General features: G+C 40.0%; 1 protein-coding gene across 2 annotated transcripts; it reads right to left on the reverse strand.

Moving 5' to 3' along the window:
* Positions 1-281: 281 nt before the first annotated feature.
* LOC124036516 (U3 small nucleolar ribonucleoprotein protein IMP4-like) lies at positions 282-3,624 on the reverse strand. Of its 2 annotated transcripts, none has more exons than XM_046351199.1 (9): positions 3,503-3,624; positions 2,982-3,090; positions 2,739-2,822; positions 2,479-2,588; positions 2,079-2,211; positions 1,610-1,764; positions 1,417-1,511; positions 1,221-1,294; positions 282-1,004 (listed from the first exon to the last, which is right to left on the reverse strand). In XM_046351199.1, the coding sequence occupies exons 1-9, from the start codon at positions 3,503-3,505 to the stop codon at positions 892-894; spliced, it is 876 nt and encodes a 291-aa protein (XP_046207155.1). In that variant the 5' UTR covers positions 3,506-3,624; the 3' UTR covers positions 282-891. The 2 variants fall into 2 exon arrangements, with proteins under 2 accessions (XP_046207155.1, XP_046207154.1); XM_046351198.1 differs by having other exon boundaries at positions 3,529-3,549.
* Between the last annotated feature and the right edge of the window lie 17,073 nt (positions 3,625-20,697).

Here is a 20,697-nt window from a genome sequence, read left to right on the forward strand (position 1 = left end):
AAAAAAAAGTTAACATTCTACAAACTTATATCAAAGTAAACTACAGACAAACGACGTGGATATGATTCAGTTGACCTATTAAATATCTGGGGGGAACATTGTTACATCTGAATCTACCATATTAAATGGCACATCCATAACAATTAATTTTAAATAGCTACATGCAATAAATGGTGGTTGGGCCTCATTCTGTGAAAAAGCAAATGTACAGTATAGTATGTATGATCCTGATTTTTTTTGCAGTAAAGTAGTTTGTATCATATGAGCAAGTAAAAACAAGATTTAAAACCTGGGACTGCTTTTATTTTCACATGTTGAGCATCTCTTCGCAAGTCACTAGCTCAGATACAGTACATATTTATTTTTTATTTAACTAGGCAAGTCAGTTAAGAACAAATGCTTGTTTACCATGCTGCGCCAATTGTGCACCGCCCAATGGGACTCCCAATCATGGCTGGATTTGAACCAGAGACTGCAGTGACCCCTTTTGCACTGAGATACAGTGCCTTAGACCGCTGCGTCACTCAGGAGCCCAAATGTGTGTCTTTCTATAAACTTGTGTACCAGTGAACATTTCTTGTGGTTATTATTGTGAATAATTTTGACAGAACTCATTGTATTAAATATCAATTATTTAAAAAAATATTGAAATGCTGTTATCTTTTTCATTCTCTGGAAGGTTTACCATGGCTATTATACATTTAAGAAAAGTTGACTAAAGCAAACAGACATGCCTACTAGGCATGACAAAGAAACATGCAGTTTAACACCATATTAACATGAAATACATATCCGAGGAATGATGTGTAAAACTTAACACAGCATTATGCAACTACGTGGTTGGGCTGCTTTTGCCATGAGCGGTCCATGAAAGGGGCATACTGGTTGAGCCTACTCCACGCTGAGAAACTTCCTCTTTTTGGCAGTGTGTGTGTATGAGTGGTGGCGCCATTCAACGTCTGCGGTAGCCTCATTCTCCAGGGTACCAAGCTTGATCATGTACACTACAGACGGAAAAACCAGTTGTTAAAGCACTAGTGTTTAATATAACAATTATAATGGTGTGTGTACATCATCAACACACACAAGAGGAAGATACACAAATGGTTTATGGGCTGCAGTGCAAGAAAGGGTAAAACACAATTAATACAAAATTCCACCTTGTAAAAAAAACTCCTTTGATGTTGCTAATGATGAGAAAGGGAAAACATTGCACTTACATTTCATTTCAAATCTGGGCCCAACTTCTGACAACTCAACGTTCTTGTGGTCCGTTTTCTTATAAGTGTGATGTCTGCAATGAAAATAGGTCCTTACTTTAAGTGAATAAGTCTAAGTCTGAGCCTGGAAAATTAAATCAGAAAAACACAAGGTACATTTTCCCAAATAGCTCATCCAAAGCATCCCTCTACTCACCTGAAAGATATAAAATCCTCCTGGTTGGCAAATGTGATAACTCGTCTACTGTCCTCTTTAGGCACTGGGAACAAATACTTGAGGATATTGGAAACCTAATTGAGATTTACTTAGTCAGTGTCAAACATTTGCATACATTACTCAAATAATAAGTCTAAATATTTATTAAGAATTGTTAAGTGTCAAGACTCACCCTCTGGCCAAGTCGTGAGGAGAAGTTGTGAAAGATGAGGTGGGGGTAGGCCTCAGACATGGTTTCAATGTCCGGCACATCATGTCTCATTACCACATTGTAAAGGGTGAAGTATGCAGTTGGTCCAAAAGGTAGGTGGCACACCACCAGGCCATCTATTAATACCACAGGCAATATAAAAGTAGTTATTTTAAGGTTACCTCAATGCAGTGTTTTTATACTTGGAAATAGTCATTATAGTCTACCCAGATCCATTTGTGCACTCTTGCCTACACTATTGCAGTTCTTGTGAAGCCAAACATGTCAAGGATTGACAAGGAAATAGCACGATATAGCACAAACAGACTGGATAATTACAACCTCTGTTCGCATTAAACAAACACCTAATATTATTAAACCTAGAGAAATATTAGTGCAGGGCTATGATACTTAATTGAGAGGATTTGGTGTTGGTTATGGATGGGCTTACCTGGCTGTCCTCTGGTTTCATGAACAATGACCAGGTCTGTAACATTGTTGGCTTTACAGGCTTGTACCAGAGCATTGATCTCATGACCTCCCCTGTTCATACGCTGAGCCCCTGGAAAGATCAGCTTCACCTCCTGTCAACAGCAAAAGTTACACACCAGGCACAATTGAGGAGATGTCATTACTGTAAACATACTTTGTGTTAGAGATTGAGCAGAGGACAGACATTTAACAAGAAGGCATCTCTCAATTAACCTTTCTACGATTCCTTAATCCTATCTCCTTGCCTCCTATATTCTCCAAAGCCTTTTTAGAAGGAGGTGAGTAAAGAGGATGCAAGGAATCAAGGAAAGACAAATTGAGATAGGGCCAATATCCTGAGACATATAATGGGGACAGACTTTGACAAACATCTTGAGTCGAGAGCTGGGGTCTCTTGACGTTGTGACCATGACCTTTGGATCCTCCACTCCAGCCCATTTATATTCATCATCCATGTGAGAGCTGACACCTGCACACAGAGAAGGTCCCAGTCAGTCACTGGTTTGCTCATTGTCATGAGCGATATAATATCTACAGTGTATGTGCAGATGCAGAACCTGATGTGTGTAAAAAAAACAGAATTATATGGAGAATGTCATTCTATTTCTATGGAACAAACCTTCAGCTCCCTCATCGTCATACTCCAGCAATTTCTGTAACTGTACTGCTTCTCTGCGAACCTCCGTAGGGATGAGACGATTGTCTGCGAAAAAAGAAGAAGAGTCAAAGTCTCGGAACTAACTAACGTTACCCAAAATGTCACTTGTTTTCAAGGCCATGCCTATTGCCATCCTAAAAAGTATCAAAACATTTCAGATTGTTCATCATTCACCCAATCTTCTGAATTACGTGCAATCCTCACCATCAAGAGCAGATTTCAGCTTCTGTTTCTTCTCCTCAATAGTCCGCACTCTGTCCTCCTGGGCCTTCCTATACAGATACTCCCGTCTCAGTCTCGTCTCTCGGCGAAGCTACAATCAGACAAAAACACACCATGTACAGTTGAACGCTGGCTATATCATTCATTCACAAAACAGTATCATAGATTAAAGTTTTTAAAAATTAAATTAAAACACCAGACATAAATCAAAATAGTGGCTATCCATTAAACTCATGTAGCATAAATAAAATCAACCAGGATCAGTCTAATAAAATCTTAAATACACAACAGTCCAAAATGTCCACTTGGCTGTGTCTGGCTAGCAAACTAGCTGGCTAGCTAACGCTAAGAAGCTAGCCAGCATGGTAACCTGAATCAGCAACGTTTAAACAGAGTCCGACATCAAAATATTTGTTTAATTTCTACACTGAAGTCGGAAATAATCTGATGTTTTAAACAAATATGAGATTATTAAAAGCTAAACAAATGTTCAGTAAATTTACCATTGTGTTGCTTTGCTAACACTCACACGCATGGGAGGCTGTAAGGAAGACACCAACACTCTTTTTCATTGGATACGCCAACAGCCAATGGCAGTGAGCAAAACTGTCTAGCAAGATGACACGTTCGCGCCATCGAAAAAAAAAAATCCCAGGTACAAGCCATAAGAAACATTGATTGAACCAAATATTGGAAATTCATAAGCATTTAACGTTCGCATATTTGAGTCATTAGCTGTTTTTTATTTTCACAGATATCAAGACAGCTTCCATTCACATTTCTAAATGTGTACTAAGCTATCCTATATTTGCCTATTAAACATTCACAACTTTATATGATTCAATGTGATTAAATCAACCCAACTATGCAAAAACAAGAAGAAGAAAACAAGCGCTCTCTCTATTAGGCTCGATATGTTTGGTTGGCCATTTTCTGACATGCCCCTCTCAGACACTGACATACGCTGACAAAACCACCTTCTGCTCAGTTTTACCTCATATTTTGAACATTCAACATTCAACAACATAAATTATTCTACTGACTACAGTGTTGTTCTGGCTTGGAGGTAAGGTCCAGATATGCTTTAAAAAAGTGCTTGAGACTTTTTTGTGTATTTGTTTTGAACATTTGCTGTTTTTGATCTGACCAAGGATATATTTCAATAACCAAAGCTAAATGAAGGCATAGCAACAAAAATATGTTTTACAGAGTGAATATTGTTTTGACTGAACTGATATTCAAAACTTTATTTAAGTGTTTGTTACAATGTTACAAAACACTGTCAGCTGTTTTCAAAATAGAAAAGTTAAAGATGACTCAAATAAACAATGAAATATACTTTATGAAACCATTTGGGATGCGTAACAAGTTTAATTCTACTGCCATTCACATGCTAACAGATTCTACCCCCAACCCACAAGACTGCTGAACATTTAATCAAATAGCCAACAGGACAATTTACATTGACACCCCCTCCCTTTGTTTTTACACTGCTGCTACTCCCTGTTTATTATCTATGCATAGTCACTTTACCCCTACCTACATGTACAAATTTACCTCGACTAACCTGTACCACCGCACATTGACTCTGTACCGGTACCGCCTTAATATAGTCTCGTTATTGTTATTTTATTGTGTTACTTTTTCTTACATTTTTTACTTTAGTTTATTTAGTAAATATTTTCTTAACTCTATTTCTTGAACTGCATTGTTGGTTAAGGGTTAAGGGCTTGTAAGTAAGCATTTCATGGTAAGGTCTTCCTACACCTGTTGTATTTGGCACATGTGACAAATTTGATTTGGTTGTGATATTTAAGACGGGAAATTCAAAATAACTTTTCTTGAACTGATGTCTTGGTAGGTCTACGCCTACAAGTACAATTAGAAAATTAGCTATGTAGCTTACGAACGGTTTGGCCTACAAACTAATATGACCACTCCATGGACTCATCTGAAGGTAACCAGTACCAGTTTAAATCCTTAAGAGTCTGTTGACGCACCTGTGCGTCAATCTAAGTAACATAATACAATAATCCTCATCAAAATCTGTTAGTGTAAGTTAGCGATGTTTTTTTGCATGGGCTGCGTCTCAATCCGCATATATATAAGGCCGCTCGAAGCTACACTCTGTTGATCTACTTGCTTGCACATGGGTGGAGTGGGATTTCTGGGGGCAGCGGACTCTTTTCGTTGTGTTCCACGCAGAGAGGAAGTCCACCTTGTGTAGTGTATATCCACTAGGGATTTGAGGAGCCAGAATAGTTTACCAAGCTAGAGGGGCCGAGGCACTCTTTTTTACTGTAGCTAAAGACAACATGCCTGTTTACAAATACTAGTAGCTAGCCAGTTACATGTCAGTCTAGCAATTTTGGCTCCCCACTCATTGCAGGCCAGCTGCTGCTACCAATGCCAGAGTGATGGTTGGGGACCCAAACACCAAGCCCTTATGTCTTTGTGGGATGCGAGGCATTCCCTCTGAGGGTAAACCTGATGCAACCATATCCAGGTAATAAACATTAAATACATGTGACTATATACATTTCTGAAAATTATACCAATATAGACATTGTAATGATATGCATAAAAGTGATCAAGCATCTTAGTAAGAGAATAAGGGCCTATGTCCAAAGCATATGCTACACAGTTGTTACAGTACATTGATAGCCTTCATATTCCTGTTCAATACTAATGGAAATGCTTATTTTATTCAAAGGGTCTTCTGGCCTAAGATCTACAGCTACTGCCACTCAAGAACCAGAAGAATTTCAGAGAACTGCTTTGGGATCCTTGCTACAAGACGCGAGGATCCTATAGAAAGCTGAGACCATTGTGAAGGCCTGCATGGCCCTCCACAATTACCTGCACCACAGACACTAGACATTGACAACACAGTCATCAACACAGTACATCCACCCCATGTTTGTTGACCACTCCATAACCACTGAGGACCTGTGTCCAGGAGAGTGAAGACAGCTCCCTGGACAAAAAAACATGTAAATGTTGGGAGTGTGGATTGGAAAACGTGTTTACATACATTCTCTTATTTTGGTTGATGTCTGTCATTTTGAGCTACACAAAATGGTTTTCCTGTTCTTCTTATTCACACTTTACAAATCACAACAAAGACTACAATAATGACAGTCACTTCATCCTTGTTTTAGCTTTTCATATTCTTTGGAGGCTCGACCTTGTTATGTGTAGTGGCCTTTCAGTGGAGACCTTGCTGCTATAGTACATGGGTGAGATTGAGTGTCCAACTGTAGACAATAAGGACAGACCCCCAAGACATTAACCTAATCTACAAAGTAGAACAAGTTTACTGAGTGATTGATTCAAAACAGTAATATTTTCTGCCACAAGTGCAAATACATTTGCAGACCTTTTAGATATTTATTTACTATTTCAAGAGGAAAAGAGTGATAAGTAAAACACAGGGTAAAAGTGTGGTGAAAGGGGAAATAAGAGAAAAAAACAAAGTAAACACCAGTAACAAGAATTATTTCCTCAGTCAATATAAAAAATCATGCAAAAAACCCTGTAAATTACCCACCACCCTTACGTGTGAATAAGAAAAAAAGCACACAACACACGTTTTTGGAGTGAGACGGAGGGTTCTGTATCACTCGAGAGCGGATGGGGCGGACACTGTACTAATTGATGGCCCTGTGAAAGTACATCATCACGTCCCTGACAAACGGGAGACATTGATCAGCTGGAATAAATACCATCCATGGTTCCATGACATCGAAGATGGCCATTGCTGGACACTGCTGCCGTTTCTTTAAGTCATCCACCTGCTGCATAATGTCCAAAGGATCCTCAGCTGTCTTCCTCAGTTGGCCATTGGAGCTGGGTCAGGAAGATGGAGTGGAGGTTGATGAGTTGCAGGGCAGAGAGCAAGGGTGCGCCTGGACAGTACGTTGGGTGTTGGTGAGAAGGGCTTTGGGGAAAGGGGCCGGGAGGTGAAGAATCAGGAGGCGATTAACCACTTTTAGATAGGCCCTCAGGGCTCTGCTTTGTCCAAAACACCAGCCCCTCCCAAACCTACAAGCAGATTATGAATACATTAGAATACAATGCACACAATCTTAAAACATCTCCATGGGCTCCTTTGAGATAAAATGTTTACCCAAAATAACTGATTTAATAAACATCTCAATCTAATTATCACACTGTCTGTTTTCAGATGTTTGAACTAACCCTGCTATTCATTATGATTTGACAACACAGGCTCTGAATATTTCCCACTAACAATTTATTCCATACAGAAAAGAGCTGATTCCTCATGTTCTAACTAGGTCGGCTAAACATAAGATATCATGACGAGAATATACCATATCTGGCATATTGATGTCTGACGATGTTTCACGTGAACACGAAGCTAATCCAGTTGTCAGACAATCGGCGGGACACACACGAGCGGCAGCCCCACTCCTCGTCTCCTTCACCTTTTTCAGATTGCGAACGGTTCCGGAATCCTTCTCCATGTTTCTTTGATATTAATATCAGGTCCGGAATCCTTCTCCATGTTTCTTTGATATTAATATCAGGTCTGGAATCCTTCTCCATGTTTCTTTGATATTAATATCGGGTCAGGAATCCTTCTACATGTTTCTTTGATATTAATATCGGGTCCGGAATCCTTCTCCATGTTTCTTTGATAATAATATCGGGTCAGGAATCCTTCTACATGTTTCTTTGATATTAATCTCGGGTCCGGAATCCTTCTCCATGTTTCTTTGATATTAATATCGGGTCCGGAATCCTTCTCCATGTTTCTTTGATATTAATATCGGATCCGGAATCCTTCTCCATGTTTCTTTGATATTAATATCGGGTCCGGAATCCTTCTCCATGTTTCTTTGATATTAATATCGGGTCCGGAATCATTCTCCATGTTTCTTTGATATTAATATCGGGTCAGGAATCCTTCTATATGTTTCTTTGATATTAATATCGGGTCTGGAATCCTTCTCCATGTTTCTTTGATATTCATATCGGGTCTGGAATCCTTCTCCATGTTTCTTTGATATTAATCTCGGGTCAGGAATCCTTCTACATGTTTCTTTGATATTAATAACGGGTCCGGAATCCTTCTACATGTTTCTTTGATATTAATATCGGGTCTGGAATCCTTCTCCATGTTTCTTTGATATTAATCTCGGGTCAGGAATCCTTCTACATGTTTCTTTGATATTAATAACGGGTCCGGAATCCTTCTCCATGTTTCTTTGATATTAATATCGGGTCTGGAATCCTTCTCCATGTTTCTTTGATATTAATCTCGGGTCCGGAATCCTTCTACATGTTTCTTTGATATTAATAACGGATCCGGAATCCTTCTCCATGTTTCTTTGATATAAATATCGGGTCAGGAATCCTTCTACATGTTTCTTTGATATTAATAACGGGTCCGGAATCCTTCTCCATGTTTCTTTGATATTAATAACGGGTCCGGAATCCTTCTCCATGTTTCTTTGATATTAATCTCGGGTCAGGAATCCTTCTACATGTTTCTTTGATATTAATAACGGGTCCGGAATCCTTCTCCATGTTTCTTTGATATTAATATCGGGTCTGGAATCCTTCTCCATGTTTCTTTGATATTAATCTCGGGTCAGGAATCCTTCTACATGTTTCTTTGATATTAATAACGGGTCCGGAATCCTTCTCCATGTTTCTTTGATATTAATATCGGGTCAGGAATCCTTCTCCATGTTTCTTTGATATTAATATCGGGTCTGGAATCCTTCTCCATGTTTCTTTGATAATAATATCGGGTCAGGAATCCTTCTACATGTTTCTTTGATATTAATCTCGGGTCCGGAATCCTTCTCCATGTTTCTTTGATATTAATATCGGGTCCGGAATCCTTCTCCATGTTTCTTTGATATTAATATCGGGTCCGGAATCCTTCTCCATGTTTCTTTGATATTAATATCGGGTCCGGAATCCTTCTCCATGTTTCTTTGATATTAATATCGGGTCCGGAATCATTCTCCATGTTTCTTTGATATTAATATCGGGTCAGGAATCCTTCTACATGTTTCTTTGATATTAATAACGGGTCCGGAATCCTTCTCCATGTTTCTTTGATATTAATATCGGGTCTGGAATCCTTCTCCATGTTTCTTTGATATTAATCTCGGGTCAGGAATCCTTCTACATGTTTCTTTGATATTAATAACGGGTCCGGAATCCTTCTCCATGTTTCTTTGATATTAATATCGGGTCAGGAATCCTTCTACATGTTTCTTTGATATTAATCTCGGGTCAGGAATCCTTCTACATGTTTCTTTGATATTAATATCGGGTCTGGAATCCTTCTCCATGTTTCTTTGATAATAATATCGGGTCAGGAATCCTTCTACATGTTTCTTTGATATTAATCTCGGGTCCGGAATCCTTCTCCATGTTTCTTTGATATTAATATCGGGTCCGGAATCCTTCTCCATGTTTCTTTGATATTAATATCGGGTCCGGAATCCTTCTCCATGTTTCTTTGATATTAATCTCGGGTCAGGAATCCTTCTACATGTTTCTTTGATATTAATATCGGGTCTGGAATCCTTCTACATGTTTCTTTGATATTAATCTCGGGTCAGGAATCCTTCTACATGTTTCTTTGATATTAATAACGGGTCCGGAATCCTTCTACATGTTTCTTTGATATTAATATCGGGTCTGGAATCCTTCTCCATGTTTCTTTGATATTAATCTCGGGTCCGGAATCCTTCTACATGTTTCTTTGATATTAATAACGGATCCGGAATCCTTCTCCATGTTTCTTTGATATAAATATCGGGTCAGGAATCCTTCTACATGTTTCTTTGATATTAATATCGGGTCTGGAATCCTTCTCCATGTTTCTTTGATATTAATCTCGGGTCAGGAATCCTTCTACATGTTTCTTTGATATTAATAACGGGTCCGGAATCCTTCTCCATGTTTCTTTGATATTAATATCGGGTCTGGAATCCTTCTCCATGTTTCTTTGATATTAATCTCGGGTCAGGAATCCTTCTACATGTTTCTTTGATATTAATAACGGGTCCGGAATCCTTCTCCATGTTTCTTTGATGTTAATATCGGGTCAGGAATCCTTCTCCATGTTTCTTTGATATTAATATCGGGTCTGGAATCCTTCTCCATGTTTCTTTGATATTAATATCGGGTCCGGAATCCTTCTCCATGTTTCTTTGATATTAATATCGGGTCCGGAATCCTTCTCCATGTTTCTTTGATATTAATATCGGGTCAGGAATCCTTCTACATGTTTCTTTGATATTAATATCGGGTCCGGAATCCGTCTACATGTTTCTTTGATGTTAATATTGGGTCAGGAATCCTTCTACATGTTTCTTTGATATTTATATCAGGTCCTGAATCCTTCTACATGTTTCTTTGATATTAATATCAGGTCCTGAATCCTTCTACATGTTTCTTTGATATTAATATCAGGTCCGGAATCCTTCTCCATGTTTCTTTGATGTTAATATCGGGTCCGGAATCCTTCTACATGTTTCTTTGATATTAATGACGGGTCAGGAATCCTTCTACATGTTTCTTTGATATTAATCTCGGGTCAGGAATCCTTCTACATGTTTCTTTGATATTAATATCGGATCCGGAATCCTTCTCCATGTTTCTTTGATATTAATATCGGGTCCGGAATCCTTCTCCATGTTTCTTTGATATTAATATCGGGTCAGGAGTCCTTATACATGTTTCTTTGATATTAATCTTGGGTCAGGAATCCTTCTACATGTTTCTTTGACGTTAATATCGGGTCCGGAATCCTTCTACATGTTTCTTTGATATTAATATCGGGTCAAGAATGCTTCTACATGTTTCTTTGATATTAATATCGTGTCAGGAATCCTTCTACATGTTTATTTGATATTAATATCGGGTCAGGAATCCTTCTACATGTTTTTTTGATATTAATCTCGGGTCAGGAATCCTTCTACATGTTTCTTTGATATTAATATCGGGTCCGGAATCCTTCTCCATGTTTCTTTGATATTAATATCGGGTCCGGAATCCTTCTACATGTTTCTTTGATGTTAATATCGTGTCAGGAATCCTTCTACATGTTTCTTTGATATTAATATCGGGTCTGGAATCCTTCTCCATGTTTCTTTGATATTAATATCGGGTCAGGAATCCTTCTCCATGTTTCTTTGATATTAATATCGGGTCCGGAATCCTTCTCCATGTTGCTTTGAAATTAATATCGGGTCCGGAATCCTTCTCCATGTTTCTTTGATATTAATATCGGGCCAGGAATCCTTCTACATGTTTCTTTAATATTAATATTGGGTCTGGAATCCTTCTCCATGTTTCTTTGATATTAATCCCGGGTCAGGAATCCTTCTATATGTTTCTTTGATATTAATATCGGGTCAGGAATCCTTCTACATGTTTCTTTGATATTAATCTCGGGTCAGGAATCCTTCTACATGTTTCTTTGACATCAATATCGGGTCCGGAATCCTTCTACATGTTTCTTTGATATTAATATCGGGTCAGGAATGCTTCTACATGTTTCTTTGATATTAATATCGTGTCAGGAATCCTTCTACATGTTTCTTTGATATTAATATCGGGTCCAGAATCCTTCTCCATGTTTCTTTGATATTAATATCGGGTCCGGAATCCTTCTACATGTTTCTTTGATTTTAATCTCGGGTCCGGAATCCTTCTACATGTTTCTTTGATATTAATATCGGGTCAGGAATCCTTCTACATGTATCTTTGATATTAATCTCGGGTCAGGAATCCTTCTACATGTTTCTTTGATATTAATATCGGGTCCGGAATCCTTCTCCATGTTTCTTTGATATTAATATTGGGTCCGGAATCCTTCTACATGTTTCTTTGATATTAATATCGTGTCAGGAATCCTTCTACATGTTTCTTTGATATTAATATCGGGTCCGGAATCCTTCTCCATGTTTCTTTGATATTAATATCGGGTCCGGAATCCTTCTCCATGTTTCTTTGATATTAATATTGTGTCAGGAATTCTTCTCCATGTTTCTTTGATATTAATATCGGGTCCGGAATCCTTCTCCATGTTTCTTTGATATTAATATCGGGTCAGGAATCCTTCTACATGTTTCTTTGATATTAATATCGGGTCCGGAATCCTTCTCCATGTTTCTTTGATATTAATATCGGGTCCGGAATCCTTCTCCATGTTTCTTTGATATTAATATCGGGTCCGGAATCCTTCTCCATGTTTCTTTGATATTAATATCGGGTCCGGAATCCTTCTACATGTTTCTTTGATTTTAATCCCGGGTCAGGAATCCTTCTATATGTTTCTTTGATATTAATATCGGGTCAGGAATCCTTCTACATGTTTCTTTGATATTAATATCGGGTCCGGAATCCTTCTCCATGTTTCTTTGATATTAATATCGGGTCCGGAATCCTTCTCCATGTTTCTTTGATATTAATATCGGGTCCGGAATCCTTCTCCATGTTTCTTTGATATTAATATCGGGTCCGGAATCCTTCTACATGTTTCTTTGATTTTAATCTCGGGTCCGGAATCCTTCTACATGTTTCTTTGATATTAATATCGGGTCAGGAATCCTTCTACATGTATCTTTGATATTAATCTCGGGTCAGGAATCCTTCTACATGTTTCTTTGATATTAATATCGGGTCCGGAATCCTTCTCCATGTTTCTTTGATATTAATATTGGGTCCGGAATCCTTCTACATGTTTCTTTGATATTAATATCGTGTCAGGAATCCTTCTACATGTTTCTTTGATATTAATATCGGGTCCGGAATCCTTCTCCATGTTTCTTTGATATTAATCTCGGGTCAGGAATCCTTCTACATGTTTCTTTGATATTAATCTCGGGTCAGGAATCCTTCTACATGTTTCTTTGATATTAATCTCGGGTCAGGAATCCTTCTCCATGTTTCTTTGATATTAATATCGGGTCAGGAATCCTTCTACATGTTTCTTTGATATTAATCTCGGGTCAGGAATCCTTCTACATGTTTCTTTGATATTAATCTCGGGTCAGGAATCCTTCTCCATGTTTCTTTGATATTAATATCGGGTCCGGAATCCTTCTACATGTTTCTTTGATATTAATCTCGGGTCAGGAATCCTTCTACATGTTTCTTTGATATTAATCTCGGGTCCGGAATCCTTCTCCATGTTTCTTTGATATTAATATCGGGTCCGGAATCCTTCTACATGTTTCTTTGATATTAATCTCGGGTCAGGAATCCTTCTACATGTTTCTTTGACATTAATATCGGGTCAGGAATCCTTCTACATGTTTCTTTGACATTAATATCGGGTCCCGAATCCTTCTACATGTTTCTTTGATATTAATATCGGGTCAGGAATCCTTCTACATGTTTCTTTGATATTAATATCGGGTCCGGAATCCTTCTCCATGTTTCTTTGATATTAATATCGGGTCCGGAATCCTTCTCCGTGTTTCTTTGATATTAATATCGGGTCAGGAATCCTTCTACATGTTTCTTTGATATTAATCTCGGGTCAGGAATCCTTCTACATGTTTCTTTGATATTAATATCGGGTCAGGAATCCTTCTACATGTTTCTTTGATATTAATCTCGGGGCAGGAATCCTTCTACATGTTTCTTTGACATTAATATCGGGTCAGGAATCCTTCTCCATGTTTCTTTGACATTAATCTCGGGTCAGGAATCCTTCTACATGTTTCTTTGACATTAATATCGGGTCCGGAATCCTTCTACATGTTTCTTTGATATTAATATCGGGTCAGGAATCCTTCTCCATGTTTCTTTGATGTTAATATCGGTGTTCAAATTTCGTGATATCTCCCTCCAGCTGTTGTTTTTGCATACTTGCCCCAATACAACCGTATGGAAGGGTTTTAAATGTTCTCGTATTCTCACCAGCTCGCACAGACACTCCTTAGAACTGCACATTGACATAATTGCACATAGCAAATCTCAAAATAAAAGCACAAGAAAAAGCTTAATAGCAGACCTTTCTTCTTCTTCAGTATATTGGCGATCCCACAAGTTAATGGGGCATCCTGCCACCTACTGTGCGGAATGGAAACAGGATTCCCCAAAATGCAACAAAATACCAACAAAATGAATACAAATACTACCATAAATAAAATACATAAAATATAAACTAAGGGGAATCTGGGAGGGCGGTTCTTGTAGCGCCAGTACCCATTGCAAAATCTTTAAGACCCAAAAGCCTTTCTGCCGCAGTCACAATACTGTCCAGTTTCGTAGACTTCTTTGAGACTTGTGCCGTACAGTTTATAACTGTGGGAATGAACGCCACATAATCCACCTTTTTAACAAGCAGGGTATCTTTTGACTGGCAGCAAACATTTATTACAGGCTAAGGTGCGTCCACTACCATATCCTCCCTAGCATATTTTAATTGCCTCCGCATAGGATATTCAATTGAACGCTCTAAATTTTGCCACCTCAACCTCCTTTACAGGGCACTCCAGGAACTCGGGATCATGACTCTCATCACAATTGCAACACCGTCGTCCTTCTACACACCATTCTTCAATATACTTGGTCTGTCTGCACACACATGAAACATGGCCAAATCCTTTACAATTCTTACATTGCAATGCTTTGGGGGCGAAAGCTCTTACAGCGTATCTTATATAACCAAGCATCACATGCATAGGTATTTGCCCTTTATCAAAAAACAACAGGACCGACAGACTTGTATTTATTTTTCTTCATTCACCTATCGGGTCAGACGCTGTGCACCAACCACACCAGGAATTATCTTCAGGTATTCAACCTGAACATCAGTCGTCACCCCTGAGATGACTCCTTTGACGGTTGATCTACTCAAGAGTTCAAAACACAAAACTTCTGTTGTTCGGATTCTATTGAGGCTCACTGCAATCTTGCTATGTTCTTCAGAAATACAATTAATCAAAATAAGACCACTCAAATGGGCCAAATCAAATCAAAGTTTATTTGTCACGTGCGCTGAATACAACAGATGTAGACCTTACAGTGAAATGCTTACTTACAGGCTCTAACCAATAGTGCAAAAAAGGTGTAAACAATAGGTAAGTAAAGAAAAGAAACAGTACAAAAACAGGCTATAAAAGTAGTGAGGCTATAAAAGTAGTGAGGCTATAAAAGTAGTGAGGCTATAAAAGTAGCGAGGCTACATACAGACACCGGTTAGTCGGCCCAATTGAGGTAGTATGTACATGAATGTACAGTTAAAGTGACTATGCATATATGATAAACAGAGAGTAGCAGCAGCGGAAAAAGAGGGTTGTGGGGGGAAGACAATGCAAATAGATTTGCAGGTTTGAATACCTGTTCAGTAGTCTTATGGCTTGGGGGTAAAAACTGTTGAGAAGCCTTTTTCTCCAAGACTTGTCACTCCGGTACCGCTTGCTATGTGGTAGTAGAGAGAACAGTCTATGACTGGGGTGGCTGGGGTCTTTGACCATTTTTAGGTCCTTCCTCTGAAACCGCCTGGTGTAGAGGTCCTGGATGGCAGGCATCTTAGCCCCAGTGATGTTCTGGGTCGTATGCACTACCCTCTGTAGTGCTTTGCAGTCAGAGGCCGAGCAATTGCCATACCAGCCAGTGATGCAACCAGTGCTCTCGATGTTGCAGCTGTAGAACCATTTGAGGATCTCAGGACCCATGCCAAATCTTTTTAGTTTCCTGAGGAGGAATAGGCTTTGTCGTGCCCTTTTCACAACTGTCTTGGTGTGTTTGGATCATGTTAGTTTGTTGTTGATGTAGACACTGAGGAACTTGAAGCTCTCAACCTGCTCCACTACAGCCCCGTCGATGAGAATGGGGGCGTGCTCAGTCCTCCTTTTCCTGTAGTCCACAATCATCTCCTTAGTCTTGGTTAAATTGAGGGATAGGTTGTTATTCTGGCACCACACGGCCAGGTCTCTGACCTCCTCCCTATAGGCTGTCTCGTCGTTGTCTGTGATCAGGCCTACCACTGTTGTGTCGTCTGCAAACTTAATGATGGTTTTGGAATTGTGCCTGGCCATGCAGTCATGGGTGAACAGGTAGGGCAGGAGGGGACTGAACACGCACCCCTGTGGAGCTCTAGTGTTGAGGATCAGCGTGGCAGATGTATTGCTACCTACCCTCACCACCTGGGGGCGGCCCGTCAGGAAGTCCAGGATCTAGATGCAGAGGTGTTTAGTCCCAGGATCCTTAGCTTAGTGATGAGCTTTGAGGGTACTATGGTGTTGAATGCTGAGCTGTAGTCAAGGAATAGCATTTTCACATAAGTGTTCCTTTTGTCCAGGTGGGAAAGGGCAGTGTGATGTGCAATAGAGATTGCATCATCTGTGGATCTGTTTGGGTGGTATGCAAATTGGAGTGGGTCTATGGTTTCTGGGATAATGGTGTTTATGTGAGCCATTACCAACCTTTCAAAGCACTTCATGGCTACGGACCCCTTCAGATATATATATATGTAACGGTTGTGAAACGGCTAGCTTAGGTGGTGCGCGCTAAATAGCGTTTCAATCGGTGACATCACTTGCTCTGAGACCTTGAAGTAGTAGTTCCCCTTGCTCTGCAAGGGCCGCGGCTTTTGTGGAGCGATGGGTAACGATGCTTCGTGGGTGTCAGTTGTTGATGTGTGCAGAAGGTCCCTGGTTCGCGCCCGGGTATGGGCGAGGGGACGGTCTAAAGTTATACTGTTACATATATATACATATATATATATATATATATATATATATATATATATATATATATATATATCAGCGTGGTCTAGTTCATCCTGATAACCTTGTAGTCCTCACGCAGATGAGTAGAGACTCAGGACATCTTTTTTTTGTGTTTTTCAGAGTCAGTAGATAGGCCTCTTTAGTGTCCTAAATTTTCATAACTGTGACCTTAATTGCCTACCGTCTGTAAGCTGTTAGTGTCTTAAAGAACACAGGTGCATGTTCATTAATTGTTTATGGTTCATAATTCTTATGGTTCAAGCATGGGAAACAGTGTTTAAACCCTTCACAATGAAGATCTGAAGTTAATTGGATTTTTAAAAATTATCTTTGAAAGACAGGGTCCTGAAAAAGTTTATTTTTTTGCTGAGTTTATCTTACTATACACCAGGGGTTCTCAAACAGGGTCCGTGGACCCCTACGGGTCCCTGGTGTAATTGCAAGGGGTCCGTGAAATAAAAAGTGTTATGAACGTTTCCAGTAACTTTACATTTAATATAGAAGGGGCGGGGGTCCCTGAAGACCACTCAAAACCTTGCCTGCCTTGCCTCAAAATATGAAGGAGTTCCTGTACCCCAAAAAGGTTGAGATCCACTGCTATACCCACTAGACTGTCCTGGTCAAAACGGCCGCCAAACTGAACCTTCACACAATCCAACACTTAAAAAGATTCTGCCCAAATTCCTCCACTGCTTTGCCAGCAAATCGTCTTGAGTGTGTCTCAATGAATTCAATGGAGTCATTCTATGTTGTTGCTTTCTCATACAGTGCAAGGAAGCTTTCGTCTTTTCTCTTGCCCCTAAGAGGAGACCACACACAGTCGACTGCAGCCTGCATACCAGAGAGAGTCTGAGTTTCCTTCTGCAGTGAAATGTTTAGGCATTCAAGCTCTCCAAGAACAGCAGAGGCAAGTGTGAGGCCCAACAGTCTTGACTTTGCTCAAGTGCTCAAATAAGCCACTGGCAGTTGAAGCTGTCTTGGATGCAGTTTTTGCCATCTCCTCTAGGCTGCTTAGTACCCGCTCATACTGCCCTAGCACAGCTCTAATAGCAGTATTCCACACAGTCCACCTTGTTGGACATAGGAGTTTCAGGGTGGTCAGATGTGTATCTTTGGACGTGGCAATTGATTCAAACATGCTCTTAAACTTTCATGACTGTGACATCGGCTGATGTAAAAACGGCTTTATGAATACATTTGATTGATAGAGGACACCTAACTGATGGACACAAGAAAGGAAATCCCGGATCAGTGGGGAGGCTGAGCAGTCAGCCTGTGTAATCAGATTTACACAGTGTGCTCCACAATGCACATAGAGGGCTAATGGCTGCCGCCTCCTCACAATTGCCTGTGCACCTGTCTATTTTCCTGCCATGTTTGAGGCACCATCATAACTCTGCCCACGTAAACCAGACATGGGCAAATTGAGCCTCAACAACACATCAGTTGCAATTTTCGCAATGCCCTCGCCTGTTGTCTCCGACACCCTGTATAGCCCAATAAACTCCTTGTGAGGGACACGGTCATGGTAAACATAATGCAGGCAGACACTCTCCTGTTTAGCACCAGACATCTTGAGTACCATCAACAATTACTGAAAATTGTACAATCGGAAGAGACCTAATCTCAGCTGCAATGCCTCGAATGACTGTATTGGCCATGATGTTCAGAATTTCATTCTGTGCTTTGGGGCCTGTGTACATTGTGGTACGCTGTTAACCACTTCAGTAAAATGGGATCATCCTCTTCTGCCCTAAGTTTCAAAATCTGGTATAAATTCCAACCGTCATCCGTATGGCCTCTAAAGGCTTGCCCCAGTCTTGCTGCATGCCGCACCGAAGTAATAATTTTCATCAAGCAATGCCTTGCGTCCTCCTGCTGTTTACCTCACGCGCTGGATAACTGGGCACTGGATTTAGCTGGTGTGCTGTTAGTTACAAAGTGGTGGTGGGTTTGGAAGTTTTGATGTGCTGTGAATTTTACAATGGCTCTTCTCCAGTTCCTAAATCCTGCACTAATGAAGGCAGCATCCGCTCTTTGGCCAAAAGATGGCTGGCTTGAAAACCCTTGGCTACAGTGAAAACACAACACTCCTTTGTTTGATGGATTATGATGTGGCCAGAGGAAATCGCAAAACCATCACTCTTGAAACGTCAACACACTGTTGGCAAGAGTTTGCGGTTCTATAAATTGTGGGTGTGGCTGATATGGTTTTGTGCCATCACTGAGGTAACTGGACAATGCTGTGCCACTGTCCCCTATACTGGTGCTGCTGGCAACAAGGTTGACACCTGGTCCTGCCGTGGCTGTGACACTGTCATCTGAAGTCTCTCTCCCTTGCTCTTTCACTACCCTCACTTACTCGCAGTCTGCCTCCTAGAAAATAAATAAGGTGTTTGCCATACTCCTAACTACCGGTACCCAAACCTACACAATCACAATGGCAATACGATTGCCTTACCACAAATATTGGTTCAGAGTGGGGGTATCCATGGCATTGTCCAATGATGTCCCCATTTTACAAGTCTAAAAAAGAGAGAACCGAGAGAAAAAGAGAGAACAGCTCTGCTGTCTGTGTGCCATCTGTTGCCTGCTCTGCCTAATGACATCATTATGAAACATTTCCATTAGCATTTCATTTCTTTCTTATGAACACAACTAGTCTTTGAGATATTAGACTACTGTGGTTCTTACTTTGTGTTTTGGTGTACTGAAAAATGCTCTGATGCCCATCTTTTTTTTCTGCCATTTTTCTACCTGGCTGACTACACACACATATACATACAGTGTGCAGGTTATTTACAGTAGGAGATGAGCTTCTATCATTCTATAATGGGATTCGATCTACCAGGTTACTAGTTAGTCAGCTGGCAAATGTGAAACGGATTGCAGTGACAAGGGTTGACAGCTGTATGAGTTCATTTACACAACATAAGCTGCAACCTTTTGTAATTGTAATATAGTTTGTTTTCTTTTTATACTGTCTGGCTTACCACAATAGATTCATTTGTAGAGCTATCGAGCACCAATTATGTTTCTGTGGTGTTTGCTATCTTTACTATCGTCAGTTTACTCCAACATCGCCACACAGGTGCTTCGAAGTCCCCTAGCGACAATTTAGCTTTTGCAACGAGACCATTAAATATATTTAAGACAATGGTAGAGGAGTGTAGTTCTGTTCAGTTTATCGCTAACCTTATCACAGGGACTTCGAAGCACTACAGCTGCATGCTGATCTTGGAATAAACTGTCGATAGCAAAGATATGGAATAGGTGCTTGCTAGCTAATGTTTGCTTTAGTTTGTTCCATCGGTTTGCTCGCTAGCTCTGAAAATTCAGCTATTGTGTGTGTGAACCCTGCCAACATAAAACAAAATCGCTATGGTGTTTGACTGGATTAACCTCACGTTAGTTACGTGCATTGAGTGCCTTTCAGACGGTAACTAGACACTAACACTCTGTCACCTTGCCAGCTAGGGCACACTACATTGCATTGCTTGCTTCATTGACTCGAATTCAAACAGTTGAAAAGACTGGTTGATGTTACTGTAGCTAGCTAACATAAAGAGTGACCTGTAATTCAATGCAGCGAAAATGAAGACTGATGACGGTTGTGTTTTATTGTATTGCGTGGTAGAAGTAAAGAAATGTCGAACATATCCTTTGTTTGAACTACTTACTGGAGGTCAGCCACCAAGGACAGACTGTCAGATTCCCACACATGCACAGTACCTGCATCATGTGCCACTGCTGAGGGGTGGGGGCAGTGGATGAAACCATTGAGGCAAAGGGCGGGGTCGCAATCTTTTGAAATTTAAAAACGCGCTATTATGTGTCTATAATCAGCACAAGCGCTTTCATTGAATATTATTATTAGTGTGATTACATAGTTATGTTTAAAGTGATATATTGGGGGGTGACAAATCATATTTTTCCCAGAATGGGGGGGGGTCGTTTAA

Source organism: Oncorhynchus gorbuscha, linkage group LG05 (assembly GCF_021184085.1).
Source record: "Oncorhynchus gorbuscha isolate QuinsamMale2020 ecotype Even-year linkage group LG05, OgorEven_v1.0, whole genome shotgun sequence".
Taxonomy (NCBI): Eukaryota; Metazoa; Chordata; class Actinopteri; order Salmoniformes; family Salmonidae; genus Oncorhynchus; species Oncorhynchus gorbuscha.